The sequence below is a fragment of the Barbus barbus genome, assembly GCF_936440315.1.
Source record: "Barbus barbus genome assembly, chromosome: 1".
NCBI classification, from domain to species: Eukaryota; Metazoa; Chordata; class Actinopteri; order Cypriniformes; family Cyprinidae; genus Barbus; species Barbus barbus.
The window spans coordinates 25,617,938-25,644,753 of NC_136729.1; the positions used below are offsets into that span (position 1 = coordinate 25,617,938).

General features: G+C 37.5%; 2 protein-coding genes across 13 annotated transcripts in view; one reads left to right on the plus strand and one right to left on the minus strand.

Annotated features, from left to right (window-relative positions):
- Nucleotides 1-18,296, plus strand: part of LOC306876063 (protein scribble homolog) — a 95,460-nt gene extending 77,164 nt beyond the window's left edge. For 2 of the 10 annotated variants that reach the window (XM_079426966.1, XM_079426967.1), the window contains 11 exons: nucleotides 517-666; nucleotides 1,107-1,266; nucleotides 1,365-1,575; nucleotides 2,309-2,398; nucleotides 2,483-2,665; nucleotides 6,626-6,765; nucleotides 6,884-6,921; nucleotides 8,403-8,477; nucleotides 11,412-11,466; nucleotides 11,565-11,598; nucleotides 15,988-18,296. In XM_079426966.1, coding sequence (XP_079283092.1) covers nucleotides 517-666; nucleotides 1,107-1,266; nucleotides 1,365-1,575; nucleotides 2,309-2,398; nucleotides 2,483-2,665; nucleotides 6,626-6,765; nucleotides 6,884-6,921; nucleotides 8,403-8,477; nucleotides 11,412-11,466; nucleotides 11,565-11,581 — 1,119 coding nt within the window. In that variant the 3' untranslated portion in view covers nucleotides 11,582-11,598; nucleotides 15,988-18,296. Of the gene's footprint in view, nucleotides 1-516; nucleotides 667-1,106; nucleotides 1,267-1,364; nucleotides 1,576-2,308; nucleotides 2,399-2,482; nucleotides 2,666-3,069; nucleotides 3,208-6,625; nucleotides 6,766-6,883; nucleotides 6,922-8,402; nucleotides 8,478-11,411; nucleotides 11,467-11,564; nucleotides 11,599-15,987 lie in introns of all 10 variants that reach the window. The other 8 variants (XM_079426970.1, XM_079426963.1, XM_079426962.1 and 5 more) reach the window with 7 other exon arrangements.
- Nucleotides 17,729-25,521, minus strand: LOC306876120 (kinesin-like protein KIF9). 3 transcript variants are annotated; one of them, XM_079427066.1, is made up of 21 exons: nucleotides 25,465-25,521; nucleotides 25,241-25,341; nucleotides 24,323-24,488; nucleotides 24,135-24,241; nucleotides 23,824-24,054; nucleotides 23,349-23,432; nucleotides 23,106-23,198; nucleotides 22,784-22,931; nucleotides 22,497-22,561; nucleotides 22,336-22,413; nucleotides 22,134-22,202; nucleotides 21,885-21,989; nucleotides 21,726-21,781; nucleotides 21,553-21,643; nucleotides 21,321-21,451; nucleotides 20,322-20,456; nucleotides 19,990-20,198; nucleotides 19,684-19,863; nucleotides 19,344-19,456; nucleotides 18,676-18,771; nucleotides 17,729-18,567 (listed from the first exon to the last, which is right to left on the minus strand). In XM_079427066.1, the coding sequence occupies exons 2-21, from the start codon at nucleotides 25,334-25,336 to the stop codon at nucleotides 18,481-18,483; spliced, it is 2,340 nt and encodes a 779-aa protein (XP_079283192.1). In that variant the 5' UTR covers nucleotides 25,337-25,341; nucleotides 25,465-25,521; the 3' UTR covers nucleotides 17,729-18,480. The 3 variants fall into 3 exon arrangements, with proteins under 3 accessions (XP_079283192.1, XP_079283194.1, XP_079283193.1); XM_079427068.1 differs by having other exon boundaries at nucleotides 25,241-25,386; XM_079427067.1 differs by having other exon boundaries at nucleotides 25,241-25,355; nucleotides 25,465-25,502.
- Between the last annotated feature and the right edge of the window lie 1,295 nt (nucleotides 25,522-26,816).

Sequence of the window (26,816 nt, forward strand, 5' to 3'; positions counted from 1 at the left end):
AATAGTAGTAAAATAAATTATATTGTTGTTGTTTTCTTTGCGCACAAAAAGTATTCTCATAGATTCGTAAAATTACATTTGAACCACTGATGTAACATGGACTATTTTACCGATGTCCTTACTACATTATAATAACTATATTAAAATATATTAAAACAACTACATTATGTGCATATATTAGTTTTGAGTTGAAAACATTATTAATGAACAAATATTTAATCAAATCTTTCCCCGCAATCTCCACCCATGGTTTTTATCCATCATGCATCTCCTAGCAAAAATCACGTTTAGTGTTCACTATAACCAAGTCGACAAGTGTATGATACATATTGTGTTCAGAATTAAAAAATTTGTGTAGTGTATTCCAACCCTTTCTCAACATGATGATGACTTTTGTATGAGCCTGACCCATAACCCTTGTTTGGTGCATACTGTCTCACCACAACTCGATTTTGCAATAACGCAATATTGTCTGCAAGTGTGTTGTTGATATACTGTACATGATGGGTCTTTCAGCCTGAGCTGAGTAATGAGGTGTTTATGGATGAGGCTGATGGTGAGGGCAGTGGTCCTCTCAGTCCTCGTCCCTCCCTCTCATCTGACCGCCGCGAGTACAGGAGCCTGGCAGCCGTGCCACACCTGTCTCGCCCCTCAGTGGAGTCGAAGGTACCCAGCTGATCTCCAGCAGAACCACTCTCGCACTTTAGATTCATCTAAACTTGAGTGGTGGTGGTGCAGGTGTATGTGTCGCTTCAAACTGCAACAAAGAAACATGATAAATTGTGTCCGCAATGTCAAGAAAGCCCGGTCATCTGGCAGCATGGGTTCTGGTAAAATATGGGAACTGTTCTGAATCAAAGCAATTATTATTGGTGAGAAGAGGCTTCGGGAGGGCAGTAATTTTGAAGTCTTTTTGCAATGGCAGCACATTATGCAATCATCATCATGGTGGTGGATCGGCAAAGTTTTGGTATCTTTGTGCAAATGATTAATCATTTTCTGAATTTCAGAATTAACGGGACTTGCTCTTGCATGTCAGTGCATGTAAATTTTGGTTGCTTGTTCTTTACTATTGGTCTGAAATCTGAATCCTCGCTCTCTCCCAGACCCCCTCCTCTGTTGGCAGAGACAGCCCAGAGCAGCGCTCCTTCAGAGACAGGCAAAAATATTTTGAGATTGATGTTAAGCAACAGACACCAGACAAACCCAAACCTCGCATCTCACTTGTGGGAGAAGATGACTTGAAGAAAATGAAAGAGGAAGAAGGTTTGTGTTTGTTTAGTTGTTGAATGTTGATGTTAAGCTACAGTAACTTGAGTTCATTGTTGAATCATGTTAAATAGTTTGTCAATGACTTTCCTCAGCAAAGCGAATTGAACAGAGGGCACAAGAGTATATGCTGGATGAAGATGAGGAGGATGATGTGGAAGATCTGGCGAAGCAGGTGGCAGATATGAAGGCTCACGGAAAGGTTATCCTTGATGGTGTGGAGTACAAGGTGGAGAGCTTGGGAGGCCACAGTTCCCCATCTCTGAAGCAGTGTGCCACACCGCCCAGCCACTGTGGCGGCTCAGGGTGAGCTACACGTTTGCTCAATTGTTTGCTAGTATTTCAAAGTTGCAAAGTTGTTTTCATATGGTAGTGTGGTTTTTTTGTTTGTTCTCTTGCTTGCGTTTTATCATTTTAATTGCAAAACACACTGAACATCTAGAACTCTAATTCTGATATCTTTGATTATTAAAATTATTTCATACAAATATAGACTACCATTTAAAAGATTGGGGTTGGAACAATTGGTTTTTAAAATAATTATAAAAAATAAAAAAAACTAGACATTTACTTGGTTAAAAATATAGTAAGACAATAATATTATAAAATATTACAATTTTAAAACTGTTTTTCATTTTAATGTATTTTAAAATGCTTTTTATTTTCCTGTGACAGATGAATTTTCAGCAGCCATTACTTCAGTGTCACATGATCCTTCAGAAATCATTCTATGTTCAAGAAACATTTCTTATTAGCAATTTTGAAAACAGTTGTGCTGCTCAATATTTTGTGGAAAATGTGATGCACCTTTTTCAGGATTCTCGGATGACTGGAAAGTTCAAAATAATAGCATTTATTTGAAAAATAAATATTTTGTAACATTATAAATGTTTGTGCTATTACTTGATCTCATTTGTCCCAGCTGAAAAAAATATATATATATTTTTTTTAATGTTACTGACTGCAGACATTTGAAAGGTGCATCAAAACGTTTAATAATAATAAAATAGTAAAAAGTATTTATCTTTTTTTAATCCAGTCCTTCCTCTGTGGACGGTAAAGGAGACTCTCAGCGGAATTCAATGGAAGACAGCTTCAGACTGGAGCAGAGACCCAACTCCATGACAGGGTGAGGAACGCTGAAACCTAAAGCTATACAGTTTTGCATTTTTGGGGATATTTGAATTGCTTGACCCAGTGTTTGTCTTGATAGTTTGATCCCAGTTTATCCCGGTGAATCTGTGGCTCCCATTCGGACGGCCAAAGCAGAGCGCAGGCATCAAGACCGATTACGCATGCAGAGCCCAGAGCTGGCTGTCACCATGGACAAAGAGCTATCACCTGCTGAAAAACGAGCCCTGGAGGCAGAGAAGAGGGCCATGTGGAGAGCAGCTAGGTATGGCGGCCACACAGAATGATGTGTTTCCTGAAATACATCGCATCAGGAGCGTTTGTCTCTCCAGTATCATCCTTTCCTCTGTAACGCTTATCTCTAATGAGCTGTCCACTTGTGTTACTTAAATTTCATCTTCCCCTTGATGAACGGGGCTTTCGAAGCCATTTCCACGTTATTTGGATCTAGGAATCCATGGAATAGATATATATTTTATTTTTACATGCACATGTCATATTGTGGATTTGTCTTGGAAGGCCCTGAGTTTCAATGTAGACCTTCCTTTCTTAATTTTTACTCTCCTTTTCAGAGTGTTTTCTTTCATCTGTAGTCTCTTTCCTCTCTTTCCTTTTCTTTGTGTGTTACCATCTTCTATCCTCTCTACTTTGTTACTTGCTGCTCCCAAGGCCTTATGGTCTAGAGGAGGACGTAAGGCAGTATGAGCAAGACCTGGCTAAGCGGCTGTACCAGTCCCGTGTGAGGGCCTCTCTAAGCAGCGCTGCAGCCCCTCCCACTTCCTGCTCCTCCTCTTCCTGTCAGCCCAGGTCTGCCCTTAACAGCCAGAAAGCATCATGTGGGCTTAGCTGTGATGCTTGACAACGCTTGGAGTGCTTGGTGCTTGTGGACATTTTATAGTAGGGATGCACGATATTTATCGACCAATATGAGAGAAAATTATGTCATTTTTATTGCTCCGATAAATAAATTAAATCAGACAACTAGATCCGATAAAGTATGCTTGCTGGTAAATCAATCAATCGGTCTGATTTATCTGAGATTCATCTTCTTTCCGAGTGCAAGTGATTGCAGCTTTAAACTGCAGTGACTCTCAGCATGTGTTGTGCTCATTATGGAACAAATAATTATAAAAGGTAGAACATTTATTAGTGAGATGGAAAGTTTTGAGGCACGGACTGCATACACCTTGATGTAAAATAATGGGAAAAATATCATAGTTTAAATAAAATAAAAATCAGCAAATACTGTGGAACCAAATATGCTAAATGAGAAACGATTGTTTAAAAAATAAATAAATAAATAGACCTTCCAATATCACCTTAGATAAATGGCAGGTCAACAGGCTTTTCAAAATCCAAAAATATTTTTAAAACAGGCGCTTTTACATTTAGTTTTGAAACTCTTCTGCCATCGTCTTGTCTTTTTCACCTCACTCTTGTCAGTCAGCTCGACTCACTCTCCTCAGGTGATAAATGAAATCTGATCTGTGATGCGCGACTGTCGTTCGTTCACAAAAATGAACCGAAATACATGCCTTACAGACATGATAAATTTATCTAAAGAAAGCTTTAAATTGCTACTTAATGAAATAAATAAAAACGAAAACAAAAACTATTTAATACAATCGTTATCCGTGAAGATTCACTTCTCTCTAAAGGCGCTTCTAACCAGGAGATGACGAATCCTTACTATTTCCCGCGGACACATTCATGGTAATTATTTTTGCTGGGGCTTTTTCTTTATTGTGTGTATTTGAAGCAGAACTCTTCATCTGTGCTGACGGCTCGCTGCTGCTGCGGGACACTAAACACCATCGAGTCGCTCTTGACAGTCGCGGCAGCACGGACTCATGTTGTTTCCACCACGCGGCAATTGTTTTCATCAATAATTGATGGATGTCTAAAATATAAACATAAGGAGAAGCCTAAAACAGGCCCGAGTCTGAACTATGACGTTAAAATTGGCCCGAAGCCCGGCCCTAGGGACATAAAAAATTAGGAGCCCGACTTTAAATTAAATTTTAAATAATAATAATAATAATAATAATTGGGGGCTAAAAGTGTGTTGTAATGCAAGCGTTACTGAACATGTACAGAGTAAAATATTACTGAAAATTGATTAGTAATGCCTTACACTACTGCGTTACAGCAAAAAGTAATACGTTACTGTAATGCATTACTTTTGTAACGCCTTACTCCCAACACTGCTTAAAGACTATATAACTTTCTCATCCTCGTGCACTAAAAACGTTGAATAGATGCATTTCTTTATGCATGAAATATTTGAATATAAATTTCTTGTTAATGAGTTGTTAATTGCAGATAAACCATAGTTCTGTCATAATTCTGTTAAACCATTTCCGTTACAAAGTATTGTGATGCCTTACACAAAAAATAAAAAAACATTTGAAGAGTCAGGACTGATGTTTGCTATAGTTAGGCCAGAGCTACTAAAATATCAGTTTAATCAGTGAATCTTTTTGTGATTTTGGATTCTCCTGGGTGCACAAACTGCAGATTATATGAAAATTATAATATAAAAATATGAATTTATCGGTATCAGCCATGAGAAGGACTTAATTATCGGTTATCGCTATCGGTTAAAATTTTTCATATCGTGCATCCCTATTTTATAGTGTATAGTGTGTAAAGGTTGAACAATTTTTGTAGTGGCTTTTCTAAACGAAGAACATGTCCTACAAGAACCCACTACTGCTTCTGCACGTGTGCTCTTTTATCTATTATTTAGTTTGGTAGCACACTCCCTCTTTCTCTTTGCTCACTCACTTTTGCTTCCCATCTGTGTAAAAGTAAAGGTCTTGTATTGTCCTAATATCATGCGTTTATCTTTTGTCGTTATTCAAGTTGCTTGCAGTTGTTTTATTAGAGGTGCACTGATAGTAGTTATAGTCTTTAACAAGACCTTCGTTAAAAGCACTGATGCTGGTTACCTTCATATAGAAGCTGTGGAACTCATTTTCACCAGTGAATAAAAAAATAAAATCTAAGTGTGACTTTTCTGAAAAGGAAATCTCAAAATTCTGACTTTTTTTATCGCAATTGTGAGTTTACATCTTGCAATTCTGACTTGCATGATATAAACTCAATAACAGCAGTTGCGAGTTAAAAAACTTCCAGTTCTGAGGGAGAAAAAGACTATGTTCTCAGAATTGCAAGAGTATAACTCAATTCTGAGACAAAAAAGTCTGAATTGTGAGATGAAAAAGTTGCAATTATCTTTTTTTTCATTCTGTGGTGGAAACATGCTTCCATAAAAATCTTTTAAACGGTGTGGCATTTTAAAACCTGACAATTAAGCAATATTCACTGAGTTTAATGCATGTGAGATTTCAGCAATGTTTGGTCCACAATGCAAGGTAAAGACAACCAACCACACAGCTTTTTTAGGTGATGTTTAGGTTTGGCTAAATCTGAAATTATACCACAACATACTTGTTAAAGATTAGAGCTTGGGTTTTTGGAACACTTGTGTCATTTTTGTTTGCAATACAAGCCTGGGCATGGACTGAATGCACCATACTGAGACTAACTCTAATCTAAGGAAGTTTGGCAGAGCTAATTTTCTTGGCTGGCTTAAATAGATAGTTCATCCCAAAAAAACAAAAATTGAGTCATTATTTACTCACCCTGCACCAACACAGTCTTGTACACCTGCCGTTGTCTACATCAAACCAGTGGCCAAGGTCAGGTTTTCACCAAGTAATTAATTAAAGTTTGCTTTGTCTTTTTACAAAACTCTATTGTGTGTCCTTGGAAAATAACGTCACGAGTTGTATGGGATCACTCTGATACTTTTGCATCTTTTTGTTAAAGCTGGTCACTAATCTCTGCCATCATTTAGACGAGCACATTTTTTGTGGTCTGAAAAAGAAAGAAGAGCATACAACATTTATAATAATGTAGATTCAGTAAATAATGGATGAATTATCTCCTATAGTGCCTATATAATATTCTTCCCCTTGACCTTTCACGGTTGTTTTATAGCATGAAAGCTAATCGGTGCATCTCTAGTTTGTATGATTCTCTCATAACTTTCACAAATTTTTTGACAGCCTTCATCAAATTAACTTGTTCTCCTGTATTAACCAATCAGTGTGCACAGCACCTCTGCTTATTTTTCATCTCTCATGCTGTCTCTCTCCACGCACCGTTTGCATTTCTCCTTTCACTCTCTGTGTTTCACTGTATCTCACTCTTTTTCCAGGATGAAGTCTCTAGAGCAGGATGCTTTGAAGGCCCAGATGGTCATTGCCAAGTCTAAAGAGGGGAAGAAGCGTGGAACATTGGATCAGCTGTCAGAGTCGCCGTCCCCTGCGCCCACACCCTCACCAACACCAATGGAAGGTAACGATCTCATTTACCTTTGTCAGTAAAACAATGCCAGAGTATACTCTGTTGTGTGTTGCTGGGTCATTTTTAAGAGTCAGTTGTGTTAAATTTATGTATTGTTATTCCTAAACAGATATCAGTGCACGGGCGGTGACTTCACCAGGCAGACTGGTATGAGACAATCGGTTTTTCTTTCGTTTTTCATATTGTACAAAGTAAACAGCACATTTTGAATCACCAGTAATGTTGTTTTGGGAGACAAATTCACATAGTAGGATGTAGGGGTGTGCGATATATATCGTCTGCGACAATATCGTAATTGTTGTTTTGACGATGTGCAATTTGACTATCGAGTATTTAAATTTTTTATTTTTTTTTAAATCACCTTTGGAGTGCACACATACATTAGCCTACGTGGTGATGAAGCGGGTTAAACGGTGCACGTGCATTTAGAGTGTGTTATTTCACTGCATGATTCAGTCTATGAAAATGCATTAAAAATGATCGCAAAATTCAAGATATTGGGGCAGAAAATGTATATATTTACGTCTCATATAGTTAAAATCACATGAAGAGTGCCGTTTTTTTCTTCGAAAATAAACATGATTACAAATGTGATATTGATTTTATACAACAGTTCAATAAACAATAAGTTAATATTAAGAGACTTACGTTTTAGACACCATATTGCCTGTTTTTGCTCCATTTCGCCGACAAAAAATTATTCCAAACAGCACTGTTTTGCGTCTCTGAGCAACATGACAGTGGTTTGTTCCTGAATGAATCGACCGTTTAAATGATTCGGTTTAGTTGCAATGATTCACTTATTAACAGTTACTTGCTGCCACCTACTGGTCGTTTTAATTTCACATTTAAAGTCTATTTTCATTTTATTTTTTATAATTTTAAATATCAATTTTCAATGTTTAAAATGTCAAAGAAAATATGCATTTCTAACTGGTTAAAGCACTCCATGTCCCTCTGAGCTGCATTAAACAGTGTGTAAATACATCTAAAAGCCACTTCAGATGCAACTTCTGCAAAGATTCATTTTGATGAGACTGGTTTCATTTGTTTGGTAACAGCCTAAATGTGTATTATCTTAATTGACTGATGAAATATAACAATTTGACTCAAAAGATGTACACTTTTAGATAAAATTGCTTTATTGCAATTTAAACTTAAATGAAAAGATTAATTAATCACTGATGTGAAATGACCACACAGAATATGAAGAATATGAAAAACTGCAGCTGTCCACAGTAGTCAGATATCAGCACAATAACACACTCTGCAAAATATCGTCTAATTATCGTTATCGGAAAAATCCCCAATAATATCGAGATATCATTTTTCTTCAATATCGCACACCCCTAGTAGGATGTCAAACCATCCTTTTTTTTTTACTTTTATTGATAGTCATTCTTTACTCTAACAGTCATGTCCATAGCATATAGAGCAACATCCTTGAACTTTTCCTTTATCTCTTTTCTTTGTTGTCTTTTCTCCTCCTTTTCTTGTACGTTTACACATCTCTGCTTCTCACCCTCTGTCCATCCTTCCATCTCTCTTTTGCAATATTGATCTCCCCCCCCCCCTCCCTTTTCTCTCTCCATCTCTCCTCTGCTTATGCCTGTTTGCTGTCCTTTTAGTCCCTGTCAGAAAAGAAGTTTGACTACCGACAATTTGCTGCCATTCCTTCTTCCAAACCAGTTTACGACATTCAGGTATTGCCTGCATGCAAAGCGTCGAGGAGTCCAGCCTGCCCGATCCCTTTGAGCCACTCCTGTCCTCCTGGCTTTCCCTGCTCCCCTGCTCCTTCTCTCCCTGGCCCTTCTGATAACTAGTTCAAAACTGTGAACTGTCAGGGCCCTGTACTCGCCAGCGTGAGCAGCATGGTCATTCGTGTGACTGCAGCTTTAAGCATCATTCTGGATCATAGTTGTCAGTGATTTGGGTTTAGTTTTCGGCTCTGAGGATCATTTCTACAGCTTAACACACATCCTGTTCTTAATCTACTTACATTGTCAATACCATGTGCTTCTCTTCTGGGTATGCGGATGTAGCGTAGAGGTGGGGTTTACAGTTTGGTCCATGGGCTTTGCATTGATCCAGAACATGGGATAACATACTAATGCACTAAAACACTCAAAAGGAAAACATCTTTGCGTTGTCTTCTCCCTCCCTCTGTTCTGTGTACAGCCTCATGCACATTCAGCCAAACCGCTCTGACTCCTACAGCATGTCTGAAGGCCATTCTTTTGATTATCAAATTGAGTAAAAGAGCTGAATGTGGCTGTTCCATGTGGTGTCACTGGGAGAGACCGTTCGACTGGGGATGCAGGGGGTTATGGGAACAAAGGAACGTTGTGTTTCTTGATCTTGGTGTTTTGTTTTTGTGTTTCTGGATCTTTGTATGAAGGGAAATTGAGCATGTGGGGGTGAAGTCATTTTTATCATTGTTAATGTTTTAATACTTTTCCTCTGATACCAGACCAAAAGACCACCAAATCTGTGAGACTGACACAATCCTAAATTGGAATTTACAGTTTTTTCAGCAAATCCCTTAACAATCAAATTTGCTCAATCTTGATGATTTCAATGACCGCGGATTCAGCAAATCTTTCTTTGGAATGTCTAATTAATGCAGAACGTTTTTTTTATTTTTTATTATTATTTCTTTGATTTGAATTGAGTATCGTGGGTGGAGGACATGGTTTTTAAGACCTGCATTATTTACTTGATAAGTTAAGCTGGAATAGTATGTCTTTATGTCATGTATGGGGTTTTACTTACAGCTGTGATTCTCACATTGTCCTGTTCAGACAGAAATGGGTCTAATAATGTCTGTGTGATCAGGCAACAGAAGTCAGTCCTCTTCTTTAACTCATGGCCACCTTGTATAAAGCCTGTAACCAGAGTGACAGATAACAATAGTAATATCAAGAGTTGATATTATTATATATGGATATATAAGGATTTTTTAATATTCTAAATACTTTCTGTAATTATAATTGTACTGTTTTTATATTTTTGTATTTTAATTCTCAAGCATTTTGTTTTCTGATATGCAGCCAAAACTTTTTAACTTAACTGAGATTTTGTTTCTCTCACAATTAGCCACATAATATGACTGTTTCAGAAATTAAATGTTCAATGTTGCTAGTTATTGGCTGCTGTGTTTTTTTTTTTTTTTTGGTGTGTAAAAGTGTGCGTAAAACATTTTAGCATGAATAACATCAAGCACACTTACAAGGATATATATTACAAACATAGTCTATTTAAACGTTTATGGTTGGTAAGATGTTTAAGGAAATTAATACTTTTTTCAGCAAGGAAACATTAAAATGATCAAAAGTGACCGCCAAGATTTTAAATTCTATTTCAAAAAAATACTGTTCTTTTTAACTTTCTGTTCATCTTTAATTTAAATTGAAATGTTTCTTGAGCAGCAAATCAGCATTAGAATGATTTCTGAAGGATCATGTGACACTGCAGACTGGAGTAATGATGCTGAAAATTCAGGTTTACCATCACAGAAATAAATTACATTTTAAAAGATATTAAAATAGAAAACAGGCTTTTTAAATTGTAATACTATTTTTCAATGTAATTCTATTGTTTCTTTCAAAAACATCAAAAAACTTACCGACCCCAGACTTCTGAACTGTAGTGTAAATTCCCATTTTAAAAATCGCCTTTAAAACATAGACAGGTTTGATTTTTTGGGTTTTGTTAGAAGCAGGTCATTTAAAATGCCAGCTAGTCAGTCTTAATTTATTGTGCACTGTATTCAAGCAGAGCAATGTACAGGAAGCCAGGTGAATCCTTGTTATTTGGTGGCCTTTTGAGACTGCCATGATTTGATTGTGTGTTGTGAGTTTTTATGTTGTGTTATGTGACTTAATGTGTGAAGAAGCACCTTCACCCTGACTGCTCTTAGGGGTTTTCAGAGGGTTTTTTGAGCCTTTGAAAAAGAAAAAATTAAACTTGTTGGCAACATTTTTTGATGGGGGTGAAGGTTTGTACAGCATGCCTGTGTTGTGTTTGGAAGGACTGTTGTGTGAAGTTTTAGTGGACTTTGTGAAAAGCAGAGGTTGGCATGTTACACATTTTCTTCTATTTCTTAAAATTATCAGGTGAAGAGATGGTAAAAGTTGTTTTGTGGGTAATTTTGGGGCATTATCAGCATTATTCGGTCAATCCTGTAACAACACATCCCTGGCCCTCTAACAGAAGAACATATTGCAGGGTTTATGGACCTGAAACAGGAATCTGAAGCATTTTAATCTAGATATGCCTCAGTAAGTCTGTTAGCAGTGGTGGTGAGTCTTTTTGGACTGTTTTGAAACATCAGCTCCCCTAAAAAGTGCTTGAAGGTGAAGGTGAAGCGGCGTCTCCCAGAACAGCTCTATGGTTCTGATATCAAGAGCGAGTTCCAAACAACCTCTGTGCCATCTTGTCATGTACATGTGTCTTTTAAATTGAATGAGAAATTATTATAATTATTTATACCCAGCATTTCAGAAATTCAGCCAAAAAGAGCTTTTCTTGGGAGACACCTAAAGGTTTCACTCTTTCAGTTGTCTACTCTGGTGGAAAGCTGGTGAATTGTTACTGATCTCTGTTTCCTCCTCTCACGCTCCGTCTCTCTCTTGCAGTCTCCTGGTGCAGGTGATGACGTGCGCTTCATGGATGATGCCTCCAGTAACCCAGGTAAGATCCTCATGTGTGTCAGTGCTGTAGTCTACAGGGTATCTTTATGTGCTGTGTTCACTAGTACTTGGCTCATAGTTATTGTCCTCTTGACACAGGCGACTTCCTTGGATAAGTGCTCTTCTAATTTTGGTAGGAGATCTGTGTGTGTGTGTGTGTGTGTGTGTGCATATGCATTGGATTTTGATGATAAGCCTGCTGTACTGCACTTGTTTCATGGGCCAAAACTTATAATCTGCAGGAGGTTCAGATGAGCAGTGGGTTTCTCTGTGCTTTCATCTTCTGTGTTCAGCATTGGCTGACACAATAGGTAACTAGGGATGCACTGATATAAAAATTCTGATAATTATTTTTATTTTGATATTATAGCTGATAACAATTATCTGTATTAAATTTTGTACACTTCTGTCTAAATAAATTAAAAGTAAAACCCTAAAAACTAAAATCAGTCATTTAAAATGTAAATTTGCAGTATGACGTTTTGAATTAGATTTCAGTTGTTTGAGCGTTAAAGATTACATATAACAGTGTTATTAAATTATTTGTTTTAACTTTGAGTTAATTTTGAGATGATGGCAATGGTGCTTTTAATGTAAAAACCGGGGAAACATACACATCTAATATTGACATATGTCAGGGTAGCTGGTTATTGCAAAATAATTTTGCCAGTTGTTTATCCGCTTATTATATAGATTCTTGCCACATGAGTAAATAATTGGACATAAAATATTGATTTTGGGTTGACAATTTAAAAGATGAACATTTAAAGGGGTCCTATTATGCTCTTTTATAAAGTCTTGATTTTGTTTCGGGGGTGTACTAGAACATGCTCTCATGCTTGGTGGTTCGAAAATTGCATTATTTTTCACATAATTTACATTAATACAATAACTTTCTCCCTAGCCTGACACAAACGTTCTGGGTTTGATGAAGACCCGCCTTCCGAAAAACTAAATATGTTGTGATTGGTTAGCGGTCCCAGTGCGTTGTGATTGGCGAACAGCTTAGACACGTTTCAGTATTGCCCCGCCCCTTGCCAAAACAGCAAGTTCCTCAATATTGCCATATCAGTTCAGACCCAGAGAATATTGAACAAGAGGATCGGGCAGAACCTTTGCACACACGGATATTGCAAGACATATTAAAGTGGTAATGTTATAGTTGTTTCTTTTTTTTTTTTTTGGCTAAATCACATTTTAGATAGGATGTCAACAACAGCTTAAAAATAACTGCATTGACTATGTACAGATAAGTGCAACGGTAATATGTATTGTGTTTATTGTTGTTTAATTCTAACATATCATGAATTGCACTGAAACTGTTATACAGTTGAATTTATTTATACCATAATAATGATTTACACTATTTGTGGCCGCATATATATGCAAATGAATTATCTGCCAGCAGGGGGCGCTGTTGGAGCGGGAGAGATCGAGGTTTCCCCGGTAACGCTGTACGCAAAGCAGAGCTCCGCTCACAAACGCTGCTTTATCAGACATTATATGCAAGATTAAATGAAAATGACATTCAAAATTTTCTGAAAATATTTGGTTTCCATCAGAAATACAGTGATATAAAAACACTGGGTTTCGATTTTGAAACATGCAGTGCTCCTCAGCCCCCAACCATTCAAATTTCTGTAGGCTGGATTTACAATTTGTGATGTCACAAATACAGGAAAACAACTTTGTAGTCTAAACGAGCCGTTCGTTGTAGTTCTTGAAAAGGGACTTTTTAAAAACGAAATATCTCCCTTTGGAGTGGACTTTGAGATTTGTAACTTTGTAGATCGTTTTATGCCCAAACATACACACTACACACTGACTAAAATTCAGAAAGTGAAAAAGCATAATAGGACCCTTTTAAGAGATTATGTACAGTCATACTACTTACTAGATGGCTTTCTTTTCTTTCTTTTTTTTTACCAAATAATGTTACCAAATAATTCATTCATTCCCTCATGTGAACAAGAAACATTGATTTGTAATGAAACGTTTTTTTTTTTTTTTTTTTTTTTTTTTTTTTTTTTTTTTATGTAATCCTTTTTAATATTCAAAACATTCTGGCAACAATGTTGTTAGTGATGTCATTATCAGTAAATATCAGACCTTGTAATGTCGAGACTGGCAAATCAGAATCAAGTATTACAGAAAGCCATGTAATTAGAAACATTTCTTTCAAAATCTTTAATATTAGCCAAAAACTGATATGGTTCCAATATATTGTGCATCCCTATTTTCAATGTCCAAAAAAAAAAAAAAAAAGCATGTCAAAACATGTCATTTTTCAGAGCTTGCATGTTTTATATTTAGAAAAATTTGGTGAACCTGTTGTTTGTATGTCTAACAGGAGATCTGTCACTGCAACTTTTATTAAAATAGGGATTGATCTCAAAATCCAGAAGGCATTGCTGTACAGTGCATATACAGGTCCTTCTCAAAAAATTAGCATATTGTGATAAAGTTCATTATTTTCTGTAATGTACTGATAAACATTAGACTTTCATATATTTTAGATTCATTACAACACAACTGAAGTAGTTCAAGCCTTTTATTGTTTTAATATTGATGATTTTGGCATACAGCTCATGAAAACCCAAAATTCCTATCTCAAAAAATTAGCATATCATGAAAAGGTTCTCTAAACGAGCTATTAACCTAATCATCTGAATCAACTAATTAACTCTAAACACCTGCAAAAGATTCCTGAGGCTTTTAAAAACTCCCAGCCTGGTTCATTACTCAAAACCGCAATCATGGGTAAGACTGCCGACCTGACTGCTGTCCAGAAGGCCATCATTGACACCCTCAAGCAAGAGGGTAAGACACAGAAAGAAATTTCTGAACGAATAGGCTGTTCCCAGAGTGCTGTATCAAGGCACCTCAGTGGGAAGTCTGTGGGAAGGAAAAAGTGTGGCAGAAAACGCAGCACAACGAGAAGAGGTGACCGGACCCTGAGGAAGATTGTGGAGAAGGACCGATTCCAGACCTTGGGGGACCTGCGGAAGCAGTGGACTGAGTCTGGAGTAGAAACATCCAGAGCCACCGTGTGCAGGCGTGTGCAGGAAATGGGCTACAGGTGCCGCATTCCCCAGGACAAGCCACTTTTGAACCAGAAACAGCGGCAGAAGCGCCTGACCTGGGCTACAGAGAAGCAGCACTGGACTGTTGCTCAGTGGTCCAAAGTACTTTTTTCGGATGAAAGCAAATTTTGCATGTCATTCGGAAATCAAGGTGCCAGAGTCTGGAGGAAGACTGGGGAGAGGGAAATGCCAAAATGCCTGAAGTCCAGTGTCAAGTACCCACAGTCAGTGATGGTCTGGGGTGCCATGTCAGCTGCTGGTGTTGGTCCACTGTGTTTTATCAAGGGCAGGGTCAATTTTTCAGCACGACCTGGCACCTGCTCACAGTGCCAAAACCACTGGTAAATGGTTTACTGACCATGGTATTACTGTGCTCAATTGGCCTGCCAACTCTCCTGACCTGAACCCCATAGAGAATCTGTGGGATATTGTGAAGAGAAAGTTGAGAGACGCAAGACCCAACACTCTGGATGAGCTTAAGGCCGCTATCGAAGCATCCTGGGCCTCCATAACACCTCAGCAGTGCCACAGGCTGATTGCCTCCATGCCACGCCGCATTGAAGCAGTCATTTCTGCAAAAGGATTCCCGACCAAGTATTGAGTGCATAACTGAACATAATTATTTGAAGGTTGACTTTTTTTGTATTAAAAACTCTTTTCTTTTATTGGTCGGATGAAATATGCAAATTTTTTGAGATAGGAATTTTGGGTTTTCATGAGCTGTATGCCAAAATCATCAATATTAAAACAATAAAAGGCTTGAACTACTTCAGTTGTGTTGTAATGAATCTAAAATATATGAAAGTCTAATGTTTATCAGTACATTACAGAAAATAATGAACTTTATCACAATATGCAAATTTTTTGAGAAGGACCTGTATATATTTTTACCTGTCTGCTTCTAATCTCAATAACAGTGTACTCAAGGTGATCAGTGCTCTGCAGGGTTTTTCTGCATGGTGTGCAGCTCTGCCTTTCAGCTTATGCACCGAATGGCTCTCCTGAATCACTGCTTTGCGGGAGTTTGTGGGATTTAAACTGAAATCTACATGCATTTAAAGACAAGGGGATGGTTTGGAACGTCGGCCCTGGACAGACAGTCCTGCATAGTTTTGCTCCAGCCTTGATAAAAACTAACCTGTCTGTAGCTTTCTAGTAACCCTTGGTTTAGACCTTGATTAACTTGATAATCAAGGGTTTGAGTTGGGTTGGAGCAAAACTCTGCAGGACTGTGGCTCTCCAGGACTGACTTTGGCCACCCCTGGTATAGAAGCATATATAAAAGCAGGGCTTTCTCATTTCTAAAAGCTGTCACTTGTCAATTAGAAGATTGCAAATTTCTTATTTTCATTAGATGAACTTTACATGTGCAGCGTCAAAGACGACAGCTCCTCTTTACAGTGCAATATTTAATACATTTGTTGTCTCTCTCCTTTCAGTGTCTGTTGTAGAAGTTCCTGTGGCTACCACATCTGCTCTAGAGGAGATGGCTCTCTACAGTAACAAGCGCAAACTACGACAGGGCCGCCGCAGCCTAGAGGCTCCTGTGCCCACATAACCATACACTAATGCATCTGAACTGTGAAGATAAAACACACATATTGATCATCTAATGCTAAGAGATACCACACATGGCATAGAATGCTCTGAAATACATATTGTACACAGATATTAAGCCACTCTTAGTTCAGTGCCGACAACAGGTTGGGAGGTGAGTCTCCCAAACACTAGTCTTGTCTTTTCAGTTGAAAAGGGTTGCTCAGATTTTACTACGAGAAGTCCAGATGATGGCTTATTGATTGACCTATTTTTCTGTCTGTCAGAAGAGTTATTTTAAGAGATGCTGTGGGTTTAACACTTTGGAAACCTCCTCTAGAAATGGAAATATGGAAAGGCAGAAAAGGAGCTATTTAAATGTAAACGCGTTCTTGTTTTGGGAGATTCAGTTTGCAGACAACATACTGCTACCTTCACTGTCCCATGTAAGCCAGACTTTCACTTTTGTTGCTTTAATTCACAATCAGAAAAACGTTTTTATTCCTTTTAAATGTAATTTATTAATGTAATATACTGTTTTTAATCTATGGGATTCCAATACAATAGAGGAACAAATTGAGGCTTTTTGACATGTATAAGCTGATTACTTGTGATTTTGTGACATTTTGATTTTTGGTTTTGGGATAAATTTTCTTGCACGCAACATTTTAAAATTGAAAATGAGGCCTTGGCGTAAAGCTTTATTTCCATTTTATATCATCAGTTTCAAAACAGAATCTCTTTTTTTTTAAGGTGATGCAAATGAATGTAATATTTTTGAAAGGTTGCATCTGACCTTATTTAAAGATCTGTTATAAACATTTTGGTAATATGTATGGTCATGCCATATCATAAAGTCAGTCCTACTGTATTGAGTAGCGTCATTCTAAACCTTTTAATTGATTTCTAGTCTTCCTTTACTGGACTAGGAGAGTAAAATGAAGTGGATAATAGTTTCACCAGATTTGTTACTTTGGTGATCCTGTTTCTCAAGGACACTAAAACACATCCTCCGTTTTTATTTCTGCTTCTTGTTCTGGGCCATGTATGCATTAAATCATTCCCTTGCCTACACAGAGTGACCAGAGTGGAGAATTCACATTTGCTAGACCTCACTTTACCTCTCCATAAACACATGGTACCATTTTGGGAGTGGGAGGAGGAGGAAAGTGAATCATCTGAAAACATTTGATCTCTATTGACATCTACGAATCTTGCTCTTATCTTTTCTTTCTTTATTCTGACAGGTGTGTGAAGGTAGTAGATGTTTTCTAATCTACAATTTAAATAGTTCAACTTTTAAAGCCACTGAAAAGCTCATTGTGTGAATAATGTATAAATGCTAAAAGAGAAGCAAAAATAAGAGTTGAATCTGAGCCTTTCTGCCCCAAGACCAAACTAAAGTCTGGAGGGTATAGATGATTCTACCAGGGTCTTGACTGACTGATCCCTGTGTTTGTATATTGGCTTATTGCGATTTTACTGTCAATCCTGTGTGAGGACTAATATGATAGACTTTTATTATTCCTTCAAATAAACCGTTTTATTTCACTGTTCTCAAATCAGTTGTTCACCACCCTAGCTGCCATCAACACTGTGTCCCGATGATCCTGTCAAACATATGAACTTTTTTTTTTTTTTTTTATATATAACTAATCTTAGCTTTTGTGTTGCTCTCATCGACTGAAATTCAGTTTTAGTTAATAACAGTTTGGGATTGCTCATTGTATTTTTTTTAAATTGTAGTTTGAGGAAATAGAAGTTGGTTTTCTGTAACCAATGGGATAATGGGATTCACTACATTTTTACTTTTTCAAAGCAAAAGAGTTCGATCTCATTGTTTTCGTGTCTTGGTTTCTTGTTGGGGAGGATTTTTTTGTTTGTTTTGTTTTTTGCTAAAGGGGAGGGTGGGACTAAAGGTCTGGGGATAGAGCTCATTCAGGACTGTAACTAGTGAATTTGTACAACCAAAGAAGTCTATTTTGTGGTTCAGGAATAATAAAGTTTACTTTTCATTTAACAACCTGATGTATTGAGGTTGTTCTTGCCTCTGATTATAGCAAACTATGGTTTTTCTCAAAGTGGAAAATATATTGTAAAGTGTAAACTGATATTTAACATTTCTAACAAAGAACTAACAATAGTAATGTACAGCTAAAAATACACAGCATGTTATTTTCAGAAACTGAAAAATTAAAACATTTTTAAGATGGATTGTCTTTGCGTTTGAACAATATCAATTACAAGTTTAAGGATAGATTAGCACATGATGCAGCACAAGCAGATTTCAGATAGCAGATGTATTCATATGTCCTAGTGATTTCACACGTTTATGGAAACGTTCTTCAGGAAGTGTCAAGTACTCCTGAGACAGACTGAGCATACAGAGACCTGCATCAGATGACTGAGAGAATAGGGAGTTTTGTTTTACTCCTGCTGCCCCTCACAGACTCTGGACTTCGAGACACCTGTCTGCTTCCCCTCTGTAAATGAAAGACAACTTCATTATATAGTTAAATTTAGCATTGCATTCAGCATCATTTGAGTGCTGAATAATGAAATCTAGTATTGGGTGTATGTAAATGTCTTACCCTCTTTAGAGTCCTGTTATAGGCATTGTAAAATGACACTGTACTGTCTGCATGCAGCTTGTGATGGAGACCATCGCTTTGCTCTTCATCATCCATCTGTTTAATAATACAACATCTGACACAAGCACACTGGAACAAGTCTCTCACATTATCAATCTGAATAGTTTCTGCTCATTCCATTGTTTCCAACAAACATGTAAAACCTTTCCTGAGATGTTCTAATAGTGGTAAAATGCAGACTAAGATCTCCACTCTTTGACATTAAAATGTGTTCAAAAGAAAATGAAAGAATTATAAAAAAAAAAAAAAAAAAAAGAGTGGTGCCCTTTAATAGATAGTATATCCATTATAGTTCAAAAGTTTGAGATCTGTAAGGTTTTGTAATTTTTGGGAAAAAAGTCACCAATGTTCACCAATATTTCAAAAATTACCATTTTACTGTATGTTTGATCTGTTGGATCAAAAATACAGTAAAACAGTAATATTTTGAAATATTACAATTTCAAATAACTATTTTCGGTTTTAATATATTTCAAAATGCAATTTAATGCTGAATTTTCAGCAGCCATTACTTCAGGCTTTGTGACATGATCCTTCAGAAATCTTTCTAATATGCTGAGAAACATTTCTTTTTATCAAACATGAGCACATGTGGGAATGTTACTGACCAGTGTTAAAGCTTTGTCCACAGGTATGTGACCTGGTCGAACTGGTCCTGTCTCTAAGACTGACAACACTTCATCCGGAAACAAGAAAGACTCATTGTACCATCTCTCAAACTCTGGCAAACACAAAACAAAAACATTTTAATGGCATTAGAAAAAGTTGAGCTTGTGTATAATAGTGAGGTGCAGTAAATACAACTATGAATATATTTGTATAGATCAGTTAAGCAAATGTGGAGTTATTTAATTTCTAAAAATCGGTGGAGTTATTTAATTTCTCATCAAAAACAGAAGCCTATACAGACTATAATAATATGCTGTGTGGAGAACCAGAGGAACTCACCTGTTAGCAGCCGTGTGCGGCACTGATTCACCAGGTGCTGACAGTAGCTGACTTCAGTCTCTGTGCTTCTGATATCCTCGTAGGCTTGTCTATAACGGTTCTTGAGCTCTTTCAGCTGCATCACTAGAGACAGCTCAGCCTCCTCCAGCACAGGCTCCCCCTCCGTACTCACAAACTGACCTATGATACAAACCAACATCCTTCAGTTCCATGTGATGATTACATCGCATTCAGAAAGTCTCTATTCCTACACTTCCCTACTGTAGGCAAATTCATGTAGATTCACATACACCGTGTAATACTCACCCTGGCCTTGTTTTTGCTCTCTGAATTGCCGCAGCTCATATGTAATATAGTCAAGATCCCGTTTAGTGGCATTGATGACATCTGAGAGTATGCGTAATTGGGTCGTGCGCTCCGACAGCACAGCCTTGTTCTCCTTCAGTATGCGGTTGATCTCACTTCCTCGTTCTGCCTTGAAATCCTCAAATGCCTCCGCTTTTGGTGGAGGAGAGCTGAGAAATACATTAATTTCGACATTTATTTTCCTAGTCCACAGTTAGCTGCTGCAGTACTTGGTACCGTCAGCAGAGGTCGCCTCAAGCTCACCGGCTCTGCTAATGTTAAGAAGTACGTACTCGGTTCTGTGTTGTTTTTCTGGATCATCTTGTTGGGGTTCGTGTGTGGTCATGTCAGATTCGCTCAGGTTTAGAGCCGGTTCGGCTTGCACAGTTGTATTTTCCACTGGCGGTTGACTCACTGCTCCTTCCTTTCTGTTCAAGGTATGATTTGAAGTACCATAATTCAGTCTTGTAGTCAAAATTTGGTTCGTTTTTCTTTACTTCAAATGCTCCTATTTTACAGTGGTTTTTACTAATATACATGGATGGAGACATTGTTTGATGACCAAAGTATATTATTATGGCCTTTTATTAAATGGAAATAGTTTTTAGAATGAGATCATTTTAAACATTGAAATTTCTCAAATATGATTGTCATGTATGCTCTTTGCGGTTTTATTTTTTCAAATTAAGTACAAATATTTACATTCCCAGAAAATTGTAGATGTAGATGGACACAATTGCATCAGACTATCTTCTATATCACGGAGATTTCATCACGTTTATTGACAGAGAACATGGCAAACTAAAGGCTGGAATACACTTCCCAGATGTTTGCCCCTGTTTGCAGTCTGGATGAGTCGATACTAGCTGTTGAGAGTCAGAGCCAGGCTGCAGATTTTGCCTATATAGCCAGAGTTGGCCAACAATCATGCGGTGTTTGATGGGCACAGACTCTGATTCTTTAGCTTCAGACTGATGATATAAAACCAGTTTGATATTTTGAGCTGATTTTAGAACATTTTGTGTTCATTTATCATGCATCTCGTAGCAATGAAGTGCCTGTTTCTGTGTGAGTTTGTTGTGTTCAGAATGACTCTGGTTGTGCATGATCCTCAGTCGTGTAGTGTATGGTGAGCAGTTCTCCTCAATAAATATTCACAAAGTCAGCAAGTGTATGATGCCTTACATTTTAAAATGTTACATTGTGTATTTCAACATGAATCTAGATCTAAACATGAATACTAAGCCAATTTTTCACATCCTGTCTCGCACATTAGAGAAAGAGATTGTCACCTGCTGATCTGTTTGTCCTTTCTTGCTTTACTTGGTTTTGGTGACACAGTTTGCTGATGTTTCTGTGAAGATTTAGCTAAACCAAGGCCATATCCACAACTCTCCACCTCTCCAAAAGCACCTTCAGACCACTGCACATGTAGCACAGTTAATGAGGCACAAGACATCAGTTTCTACCTTTTCAGTTCTCACTGAAGTATTGTTGTCCACCAAATATCTGTAAATGGCTAACCTCTGCAACAGTAGATGGTGTGGTGTTCATTGCTTTCTCTACGCAAGAGTTTCGTGGCCTTAGCTGCTCTCGCAATTTCTTTTGCTGCTCCCTATTTAATAGACATTCAAACATTACTGTATTGACTTCCATTTTAAGTGTTAAATTGTTTATGAATAGGTAACTGTACTTACAACACCACTTTTTTGAACTGGGCAAACACCTCTTGAATTTGTGTCATGCTCACAATCTGAAAGATTCAATCATTTATTCAGTTCTAATAAAATAAGACTGATTTATGAAAATGTGGACTTGAATATTTGAAGAATTGAGGTAACAACTATGGTGTTTACCGGGATCTCATCCAGTAATCCAGACAGATATCTCTGCACCTGACTCCTCACTTCCTCCACATGTGTCTCTGACAGAATATCATTAGAAACTCCAACCCGATTAGTCTACAAGTAAAGAGGACATCAAATTAAAAGCCAAAGTGTCATAGCTTGGGAAACCAGAACTTGGTAGTTGGGATGATTGTGCTTTGTGAAAAGCATCACAGATTTTAGGCACAGATTCTGGATGTGTGTATGTTGTGTACTCACCAGTGTGTTACACATTGACAGCTCCTCCTTAAGAAACTGGATTTCTTTCTCTAGTCTTCGCACCTGGAGCTGATAAACAGTCACAGTTTTAACCATCATCTAAAAGGATTTTGTGCATTAACTGAATGTGCACATGAATCTTTCTTAGATATTATTATCAGATGATCAGAGTATTAGCTTTGTAATACACATAAAATCTTACCACTGGGTTGACATGTTCATTGATTGACGGCTTTGTCTGCACACATTTCATTCTGGCGGCAAAGCGAAGAGTTGAAAGCTGCCAAGAGAACCAGGAGGTTTTTTAGACATATATTTTTTAGACTTGGATATATTATAAAAAATAAAAAAAAACCATCTCACAGTCTCCTCAATTTGTGCCGCTTCACCATATATGTTTGCCACAAGCACTGTGTTACAGTTTCCTCCTGTGTGGTAACAGTTGAGCCAGAGAGAAATCATTAGGTCACACATGTCCCATTCAAGATTGTTAATTTTTTACTTATCAGAAATGAAGATTTCCCCATTGTCCAAAATGAATGTTTACATGTTGATGGCTGAAAACTAGTTGCTGCTACAGCTCAACTTCTAATTGATGTGGGTTTGTTGGTGAAGTTCTACGGGAGAACTAACTGCAGGAGCACACTAACCGAGCGAGTCTTTGAGAGCATGGGTAAGTTTACTCTGTCTGAAGGGAACATGTTCCCTACGACTATCAGCTAGAGCCAAGATGACCTGCTCAAGGAAAGACAGGGACTTGTTGATAAACATGGCCTCCATTTGGACTTGACCTTCTGACTAGAGTAAAAAACAGAAAGTAGAGAGTAAAAACTGTCAAATGTAAGCATTTGAGGAGCTTGCCAAGATTAACACAATAGTGCAAATGGTGCTAATATTTGAGAAACTACACATTCAGCAGTTTACTGCTAAACTGTAAGGCGCCTATGGTTATGATAAGAGAAATAAACTCACCCCAGTTTTGCCAAGTCTTTCAGATCCCGCCAGGTCCACCAGATTCAGTTTAGAGGTGATGTATTTTGCATCCGACAGTGTGCGAGAGCGAGACTGTGCCACACAAACATATTTAATGTCATGCCAAATAGTACCACCTTGTGTAAAAAGGCAGGTTTACTCAAGCGTTTTAAGATCCTACGATGTGCAATATATTTTAGACTTGAGATCATGAATCTAATGAGGCACATGCTGTGGACTTACCTCAATGTGCATAGTAAAAATGCAGTGAGATCTGGAGGAATGTTTATTAAGGGCATGTTCTCCAATGATTCTGTTCATCTCCCCCTGTTAATGCAGCGGGAGCAATGTTATTTATCACATATGTGCTGATTTTATAACAAAAATATGAAAATCCAATTCTAAATGTCCTTTAGTTTTTGCTTTTGATCATGTGGGCAAAACATTCATGTTTTTGGAAAACATTTTAATGTAATGGGACCGTAATAAAGTTTCTGTTTTTTTCTGATGGTGGTTATGTTGTGTTGTTTTTCATTAGCCAATTTGTCAACAGAAGTGATGAGAGATAAGAACAAACCTTTGCCCCTAATAGTGCAAACACTTTCTGATAAGAATTCAGTTTACTGGAAATAGACTATTTTTGCTGAGATGAATGTGCATTCAACTTTTTTTAATAAGCTGTACAAATACCTAATGGTTTTATGACTTGACCTCTTACCTCGAAAAACAGATTAAGAGCGTCCTCTTCATTGTGAACCAGATGTAAAGACAAACCTTTAACTGAGACTCCAGCCCCTGGTTCTTCTATCACAGTTAAGACCCCACTATTCAAACTTTTTCCTTGCTTTATGCTGGAGAGCAAGTCTACCATAGTCTCATTATAGATTTCCAGAAAGGAAAGATGAACAGAGAAGGTATGATCTGCACGATGTTCCATCTCCTGGAAAACCTGAGGAAATGAGAGATGGTTTGTTAGCCATAAGAGCAGAAACATTGACTATATGCTTCTTTATCATAAATCTGAATCACCTCCTGTATGGCTCGAGGAATGATGCCTCTGTGTTTGTAAGTCTCTGCAGCACCTGTCATACTGTATGTTTTCCCAGCTCCAGTTTGCCCAAAGCACATTATTGTACCTAAAAACACATTTTATTTCAAAGTATAGACTGCCTATGTGAATGTTTGTGATTTCAGATGCATGCATTTGAATGACCAACCATTGTAGCCCGCGAAGGCTCCCAGCACTACACTCCGGGCAACACGATCATAGGTGTCCTCTTGTGACACATTATCCAGCACCCCATTCAGCTGAAATACCCATGAGCTCAGCTGATTATTCCTCTTTCCTTTACTGGAGTCTTTCCTTGATCTCACTTTCAAAGTCTTAGAGAAAAAAAAAAAGAAAGACAGGCATAATTAGCATTAATAAATCTGTTTTATTCAAGCATGTTTCCTGTGGATTTGGCCCTGTTGGTGATCCCAAGACTATGTGATTTAATCATTTCTGGCCTTAATTTTATGCAGGCGGTTGTAATAATAGTGCTTTAAAAAGTATTTTGAATGCACAGGATTTCCCTTTTGAAAGTCAGAGTGACCCCTTGCCTTTTATTTCTCCAAAGAGAAAGTGTCTCAAATTCTCTTCTTTTCTACTGAAGGCTAAAGAGGTTACGTTTTAAATAATTAATGAAATTTATTCTCAGAAACAGATTTAAACTGGATTGTAATGAGAAAAAATAAATAAAACTGGGACAACTTTAATGTTGGCTAAGTTTTAAATACTTGAAAACTATAAAACATGTTTTCTCTCTCTCTCTGAATTTTGATGTTGAATTTTTAGTTTCTAATATTGTGGATTTGCCCAATTATTTAAATGTGGATTTTATTCAAAGTTTGGAGTATTAGGCCAAATCCTCCTGCATTTCCAGAAGGAATTCGAAATCTTCTTCTATGTCTTTAATATAATCTTTATAACTTGCACAAATGTATTTTTATAGTAGCTACTTATGTTTTACTGCTGTTTGAATTTGTTGGAGTAAAAACAGGCTCCAAGAAACAATACAACACTAACTTTACAGATTGGTACATTTACAACAAACATCTGAACAAGATAAAATTGGGCACATGGCATAGGTTACCTGCTGGTCAGGAAGGCATTCAATAAGCTCATGCGCAAAACTGGCTGTGGGCCTGATGCGAATGAACACCTTTACCGGAGACGCCTGCGAGCTCATCGTTCCTGCAATATATAGGCTATCTCTCACACACAGCGCCACAAACGAGTCTGTATTAGCATAAGAGTTGTGCTTTTAATCTCGAGCAAGAGTAAACGTGGTGGTTTAACAGCGTCTCGAGGAATCACCTCAGCGGCCCGTACGCTAGCACACCATTAGCCTCGCTGTTGTTGGAGACCGTTGTCATGACAACGCCTTGAGCTGCGTGTACTGTATCTGACCTCAGTGTGTTTCCCTGCTGTCTACAACACTGTGGTATGAAATAGTTGTTACACTGTTTATTTAAGTTTATATTGTAATAGTGTTTTTATTCTATTATTTTGATCTTTTCATTGTTATTATATTTCTCCACATATATTTTAAGCTTGGCAATATTGTATTTTTTACAGTCATGTCAATAAAGCAATTCTCTCTCTCTCTGTGTCATTTTTCATTATTAAGACTTTATCATTATTACAAAAGTCATCAAAACGGACTCGTGGCATAAAAACTAATCACGTTGTGACCAAAAATTCTAAAAAATGAATCTAAATATAAATGTATAAGTTGCACGACACACATCACGTCACATGTGAAGCTCGTTCGTGAAGTCACCAGCAGGCGCGCAAAAGGACAATAAAGGCTGGAATTGTGACATTTTCACTTGAAAATTTGACATTTCAGTATATTTGAAGTCTTCAAAATCAGGGTATCTTCCGTTCATTCGTTTTTTAATTTAATATTAAAAACAGAAAAATACCGTTATAGCTAAACTCCGCCTCCACATCTCTAACTCAAACTGTGATAATCCGCTGATTATTTGTTCTTAAATATAATATATAAAAAAACATGAAGTAGCCAACAAGCCTGCTAAACTACCAATGTTAAATGCCAAGATTCTGAACTGACATATGGCCAAGTATGGTGACCCATACTCAGAATTCTGTGAGTTTGTGCTCTGCATTTAACCCATCCAACGTGCACAAACACAGCAGTGAACACACACACACAGCAGTGAACACACACACACAGCAGTGAACACACACAAGGCAGCCATTTATTCTGTGCACCCATGGGGGTTCAGTGCCTTGCTCAAGGGTCTCACCTCAGTCGTGGTATTGAGGTATGGAGAGAGCGCTGGACATTCACTCCCCCCACCTACAATTCCTGCCGGCCCGAGACTCGAACCCGCAATCTTCGGATTACTAGTCCGAATCTCTAACCATTAGGCCACAACTTCCCTCCGATAATCTGATTTATAATCTCTTGGGTAGAGGTTTAAACCCTATAGGCTAGCTGTTGTGAATGGAGAAATCACAAAACCAATAGTCTGTTCATAATTTAGGCCTATTTCTTCTCACATGCATGTGTTTGTATTTGTTTTCAAATTACTTCATATATTATCCAAAATTATATTCCATATGTTAGTCAAAAAAGAATTTGCACCTGTATGGTCTGTATGGTCATGGTTAAAATGGGATAACCAGACCAATTCATCAGA

Excerpts from the sequence above, each read along its gene's own strand:
- LOC306876120 (XM_079427066.1), bottom strand. The coding sequence starts at position 25,336 with ATGAGCTCGCAGGCGTCTCCGGTAAAGGTGTTCATTCGCATCAGGCCC. Across the intron at positions 24,242-24,322 it reads AGCCTTCGCGGGCTACAATG|GTACAATAATGTGCTTTGGG; the intron begins GTTGGTCATTCA and ends ATGTGTTTTTAG. Across the intron at positions 23,199-23,348 it reads TTTTTACTATGCACATTGAG|TCTCGCTCTCGCACACTGTC; the intron begins GTAAGTCCACAG and ends TGTGTGGCACAG.